At 46.6% G+C, this 6,484-nt stretch overlaps 1 protein-coding gene across 1 annotated transcript; it reads right to left on the bottom strand.

The window, feature by feature from the left end:
• Positions 1–1,945: 1,945 nt before the first annotated feature.
• LOC133923453 (probable GABA transporter 2) lies at positions 1,946–5,175 on the bottom strand. Its single transcript, XM_062368749.1, has 7 exons — positions 5,051–5,175; positions 4,737–4,967; positions 4,521–4,618; positions 3,530–3,716; positions 3,145–3,275; positions 2,767–3,003; positions 1,946–2,662 (listed from the first exon to the last, which is right to left on the bottom strand). The coding sequence occupies exons 1-7, from the start codon at positions 5,157–5,159 to the stop codon at positions 2,273–2,275; spliced, it is 1,383 nt and encodes a 460-aa protein (XP_062224733.1). The 5' UTR covers positions 5,160–5,175; the 3' UTR covers positions 1,946–2,272.
• Positions 5,176–6,484: the final 1,309 nt, after the last annotated feature.

Genomic DNA, 6,484 nt, shown 5'->3' with positions numbered 1-6,484 from the left:
TTAGCCATGGGAGCTCTACCCACTAGGGTTGTAGAACGGTTGTGGTTTCTACTCGAACGACGCCAGGATGATCTCCGGTTATGTCGCTAAGGAGAAGTTGACTGCTCCTTAGGGGTCTCAAACGTCTTCACTCCTCGATGACTTAGCACAGATCGTTGATGGGATGGTTTCTGATTGGCGAGGTCTTGTGGTGGCGAAGAGCTCGGTTATCTTCCTGGCTTGTCTTGTTCCAAGGATTGCGTCTATCCAGATTCGAATCATCGCGGGAAGGATCAGCGTGGGACTTCCTCCGATTAGAGATGTTCGCGGCTGCTGCTTGATGAGAATTCTCAACCTGAATTAGAGCTTGCTGGACATGCCATTTATCAAGTTGAGACAGCCCTTGCCTTTATGGGTAGTTAGATCTATAGTGGGGGACTGTCAGAGGGCTTCCTGTATAAGTAGGAGCCCCTGAGCCGCTGTAGCTCTAAAATGTTGGGTTCCTTGTTGATGATTAGGAGACGTGAGGTCCAGGATCCCATTTGGATTTTGGACTGGAGTTGTTGTCACCGGTGGGGGCTGATTGTTATTCCCCGCTTCCAGATCAGCGAGAATCCATGGATTTATAGGATCATCATCATGATTGGATAGACTAGCACCCCAGTCTCCGATGGCGAAGACTTCTCGTGGGTAATCTCTAGTAAGGGAGGAGTCTAGATCCATCATGGACTTGTCATTGGAGGAGACCTTTGGGTAGGTACTTCGACAATCCATGTTGCCTCGGAAGCCACGGGGGAAGATCCCGACTGGCGGTGAACGTCGCTTGCGTGATCGTCTTGGTCCCAAGCGATTCGAGCTCGATATTGTAGTCTAGCACATTGATCCATAAAATGATTTACCTTGTCGCCTAGATCCACCCGATCAACCACCAGATACTTGTCGGTTGAGAGGGTAAATTGTCATTAAACCCCTCATTTGAGAAGTCGGTTCTTGATGCAGACTTGGATGGAGTCTACGACATGTTGTGTGATGAGGATTTGACATCTTTGGTCATAATCCTAATGGATGATACCAACTATCGACGATTTGTGAATCACTGATATTATGAATACATGAATGAAGTAGGGACACTCCCCCAAATCGTATACCAAAATACAGAGATTTATACAGGTTTAGGTCTCCTGAAGGATAATAGTCATGCGTTATTTGGTCTTGTATTGATCTTCAAGATAGATTACAGGGGGTTTTTGTTAGCCTAGATGGATCTAAACCTAGCAGAGGATTCCTTGCGTGTAGTCTCAGTGAAATATTGATGTAGATCACTACTACATAAGGCTCAAGGGGTTTGAGACTTCTATATACTTGGACGATGGGATTGCGTCTTATCCTCCGCAGGATTCCCTAGCGCCGTATATATATGAGGGCTACCGTGTGGTCTCTGGACTTCTTTTCGAGTATGATTCTACTATCCTTAGAGATAAACTTCTATGTTTATGAGATACCCTGGTACATACGGACAATTTCCATACATCTAGAGATTCATTTCTTAGATACGGACGTATTTTCTAAGAATACAGCGTTGTCTGATGCTTATGGATATGTGCTGCCTGGTGCTCATGGTTCATATGTATTGTCTGACGCTCATGGTTCATGGCGAGCTGATGCATACGGTCAATCATCCATATGTGGCTGGTGCTTAAGATTCCTATTGATATTATATTTCAGTATCAAATGTTGTAAGCAGAAATTAATTTTCACCTCCCGTACCTTAAAACTGTCTTCACGCAATATTTCCCAATTCACTTTGGATTGATGGCATTTGTCGCTGATGAGAATTAAAACTACAATTGCGGGAAAACAATTACGCTCCTTCAAGCAGTTGAACTCTTTTGCGGCCCCCGAGGCAACAATTAGCCCGTTCATTTCGTGACGCCGGTCTATACACAAATAACAAACAGATGTGGATAATAAACAACACCTCATTTCAATCGGTGAAACTCAAATGACAGGATGAACTAGATCGAGTTGGGCTCTAGTGTCGATCTAATCCTTGATAGGAGCTAATCTGCCATCAGCGACGGTGAGGTATGCCTATCACATCACAGTGCTATCTTTTACTGTTAAGCTATGTAAGGTGGCCAAAAAGACACAAAAAAAGAAAACACCATCGCATCGATGTTAAAATAGGCTCCTGTGGTGTGTGCAAGATTGATTGCACATCATTGCATCATTTTCTTCTTTTGCTTGACCGTGTATAGCAAATGGACCTCTGCTTAAGCCCATCAAGCAAGGCCTAAGAGAGCCCATCGCTGAAGAGCTTAAACCGGCCTGCGTTGAGCGCGAGCTTCCGCACCGACGCGACGGCGCCGATGACCCCGAGGACGATGAAGACGGCCATGATGGCAGCGTTTGCGAGGAATGCGGGCGACCGTCTGCTGCGCGGGGCGAGCGCCATGTTGTACATGACGACGGGGATGATGACGTCGAGCGGGATGTACCCCACGGCACCCACCACGGCGATGATCTCGCCGAAGAAGGGCAGCATCGCCGCCACGAGCGCGCACCCGGCCACGTACGCCGTCCGCAGCGCCACCCGCGGGGCCAGGTTCCGTCGCGAGAACCGCCCGCGCGCCGCGTCCGCCGAGTTCTTCTCGATGATCTCGTACGCCACCTGCGAGTACACCTGCGCGATGCGATGCGACGGCATTTGAGTGGTCTCATTCTACCTCTAGTCCTCTACCGGCCGGAGATGATCTCGTACGTGCAATCGAGGCTCTCTCTGCTCACCAGGGCGATGGCGATGAGCTGGAGGAGGACGAGGACGACGGCGAGGATGAGCAGCCACGTCGGGGCGAGGGAGGGGCCCGAGTCCGGCATGAGGCTCTGCAACACGTTGGATCGCACCTGATTGCCGAAAGCCCAGTAGCCGGTGATGGCCGGGAAGTAGAACGTGAGGAACAGCACCGAGTAGCACAGCACCAGCGCCTTCGCCATCTTCCCCGACGCCGGTGGGGCCAGCGTGGCCTGTACGTCACAGAGCCGGCCCGCAAGTTTCAGAATCAAGAGTTAAAATGGGTGACGATTTTTCCATTCTCGCATGCATGCTTGCATCTCTGAAAGTTCTCAACTTATTTGTAACTGAACATGCTCAATTTAGCACCTGACCTGGATTTCAGGCAGAATGCTGTTGCCGAAAACGGAGGCGAGGATGGAGATGGACAGGAACGCATTGAAGGTCCTCTCAGACTTGGACGAGCTCAACGAGTAATCCTTCTGTGGAGCATTACTCGACACACCTGTGCGGCTGTGAGGAATGCCAGCACTGTTACAACCAAAATCCTTTCAACATGATATATATCTAGCACACTATATAACACTCTGCAATAACATGATCCTAATAATCATGAGTTGTTTGTAATATAAGTGTAACCAAACAGTGAACAACTTGATTAATTGCTGCCTCTTCCTTAGTCCTAAATAAAGGGCGAATATTGCAAAATCTAGGCGTCTTCTCCCATGAAGATTATTCAGGAAGTGACAACGTACGTACCTGCACAGATGCAAGCAGCTGATACAAGCATGGTGTAGCCGATGCTGACGATTAGCGAGCCGAGGTTGATGTACCGCAGCGAGTGCAACGACGGCATCTGCGAGAGGAGGGCCAGAACCACGGCGACGATGATGATGAAATGGTACAGCTTCAGGGAACCGTGTGGTGCCAGCCTCGAGTATATTATCTGCACACGGAGTTCACACTGGAAATTGAGCTCGGCTCCATAAAGGGCAAATATTCAGATGAATGATGTCTCCGAAAACAGAATTGTGTACGGACTGATTATTAAGGACTGACTTTCAGTTTCTATGGCACTAGTAATACATATATAGCACATCGATCCAGGATGTCTCATATCATATCCATGAGAATCAAGCTGTTTTCAGATAACGTGTTTGACAACAGTCAACAGACTGCGGATCAGGACCCCCAAAATGTCAAGCCTTCCAGATGAAATTGACACATGAATGTGGAGCTGGATTTTCGAACTACATCAAAGTTCGAAATCCAACAGTATATAATATTCTTGAAGTCCCTTCGATGAAATCCAACAGTACCATTTCCTGTTTACTGAACTAAATATTTTAAAAATTATTGTTGGTCAATTAGTCACACCCCTCCATCGACCTAGTCGTAGGCTCGGGTCACTGGATACCATTCTACTCCAAGGGCCAACTATCCAGTAAAACGGAAACCGGTCGGCCAAGAATTTCCCAACCCAGTTTCGCCCTTATCTACAGGTTAAATTACCACAGAGCGCAGTATTGGATGAAGCGGCAAGCAGCAAATAATCGAACTCACTGTAGCAGCCAGAACTATGCCACCGTATTTATTCAATTTTAAATCATCATTTTTGTAAAAAAAGAAAGAGCTTTTAATTAATCGATATGCTCCAATTTTCTCTGAGAAATTAAGATTATGGTAGCTTAGCCTGAAAGCAGTCAACTGATTATTCCATGAAAAGGCAAGTAATTAAGTAAGTATATACCTCTATGCAATCGGCAGCAAGTAAGATGCTTCCAATGCTAACCCCGGCGTTGATGGCGGTTTGCACGGTCACCACCAGGTAAGACGCCCATTCAGATCCTAGGATATTAAACCAATTAATCACGCTGCTAATTGGTTAACCAATCGCTGCCTCCAAAGCCGGTAATCAACCTGCGTGGAGCTCTGCTCAACTCAACACAGTTCAGTGCGTGCGTACCGAGGACGTCGGCGGCGAGCTCGCGGAAGCGGATGTGGCGGCGGCCGCTGGCCTCGCAGTGGTCGAGCACCCTGGACACGAGGAGGTAGCAGTAGAAGGTGACGGCGGCGAGGGCCGTCAGCGCCGCGACGCCGAGCCACCACCCGAGCCCCCGGAGCGCGTACGGCAGCGTCAGCAGAGCCGGCCCCACGGTCGCCGTCGTCATGTGGAACCCCGCGTGCCACCACGTCCCTGCACGCGCCGATCGTCATGTACCAGTTACCGCAAGGCAAGCAGGATACGTACGTGAGACTGATGATATTCATGGAAAGTACCTTTCGACTCGAGCACGAAGGCGGCGCCGGCGTCGGCGGGTGGCTTGCCGTTGCTGGCCGCGGTCTCCACGTCGGAGGACGGCATGATGGCGTGCCCTGTCCCTGTCATGGCCGAGGGGCCGAGGAATCGGTGCTTGCTTAACAGCTCAACGTTGCCAAGAGAGTTTATTTATAGTGGACTGATAGACACAAACACATAATGGGTTGTCAGCTGTTCCAACAAAAAATATACTACCATAGCAGCCTCTCCTTTTGCAATTCATACTATAGACTGCACACCCATGTAGTTGCCGTTAGATGCAGCAAATGTTGAAAAATCACGCGAATTTTATTTGCAGCAACATGTCCCATCCCTTTCTTTCTTCCAATCTCCCAACTCGCTCTTTCCTCCATCGACTCAAGTTTCAAAAATATACATTTTCCGTTGTTACCGTAAACAATGCGGCAAGACAACACTGCCACTGTCTTGCGACGCCACCAACAATTGCATGGCATGGCAATAGAGATGTAAGTGAGTACCTATTGAGTAATTCTAATCACTATTTAGTTTTTTAAGTTAATTCAATAAAAGTGAAACTTTAGTTCAATTAAATGAGTTTTTAGTCAATCCAATAACCCAAAAAAATCTAAAACTTGCATCCCTACATGGCAAACAGTAGCCTACGCCCCTACCATGGTGAGTTGGCGTGGCAAAAATATTTATTTAATTTAAAGATAAGATATTGAGATGATTATTTTTAAAGTATTATTTGAAAAGATTTTAAAAAAATAAAAGGTTCATGAGCGAGAGGGTTGGCGACAGCACTACTACAGAAAGGTCATTCGTGTCCTCTCTTCATTGTCGGTTCAAAAATAATCGGCAGTGATAATATATCACTACCGGTTCTTAAGCTCCACGCGCGAAAAAAAAGTCGTGCCAATAAGAACTGACAGAGATAGTGGTTATCACTGCAGATTCATATTACGAATCGATAGTGATACATGACTGTTTACGAACTGGTAATGATGTTAAAATTATTATTACCGGTTCTTAAAAAGATGTGCATAAAAAGGCGTGCCTTTAATAACCATAAGTGATAATATTTATCGCAACCGGTTCGTATTTCAAGCCGGTAGTGATAAATGTTTATCACTGTCGGTTCTTAAAAAGGCATGCATAAAAAGATGCGCCTTTAATAACTGGCAGTGATAATGTTTATCGCTATCGGTTCATATTCCAAACCAGTAGTGATAAATGTTTATTACTGCCGGTTCTTAAAAAGACATACATAAAAAGATGTGCTTTTAATAACCGGTAATGATAATATGAATCATCGACGATAGTAAGATGCACTGACGGAGCAATAATCAAGGACGATGAACCAACGATGTTAATTATTATCACTGCCGGTTCGTATTCCCAACTAGCAGTGATAATTTTTCTATAAATTGAAC

This window comes from Phragmites australis, chromosome 7 (assembly GCF_958298935.1).
Source record: "Phragmites australis chromosome 7, lpPhrAust1.1, whole genome shotgun sequence".
NCBI classification, from domain to species: domain Eukaryota; kingdom Viridiplantae; phylum Streptophyta; class Magnoliopsida; order Poales; family Poaceae; genus Phragmites; species Phragmites australis.
Note: the sequence above shows the minus strand (reverse complement) of the source record. Positions and strands in the feature narration are given on the sequence as shown.

Bases quoted from the DNA above. Each gene is read 5' to 3' on its own strand.
- LOC133923453 (XM_062368749.1), bottom strand. From the start codon at position 5,159: ATGACAGGGACAGGGCACGCCATCATGCCGTCCTCCGACGTGGAGACC. The intron at 3,717-4,520 runs GTATATACTTAC...CTCCGTGTGCAG, and splicing joins TTGCTGCCGATTGCATAGAG to ATAATATACTCGAGGCTGGC. The intron at 3,004-3,144 runs GTCAGGTGCTAA...TGTGACGTACAG, and splicing joins GCATTCTGCCTGAAATCCAG to GCCACGCTGGCCCCACCGGC.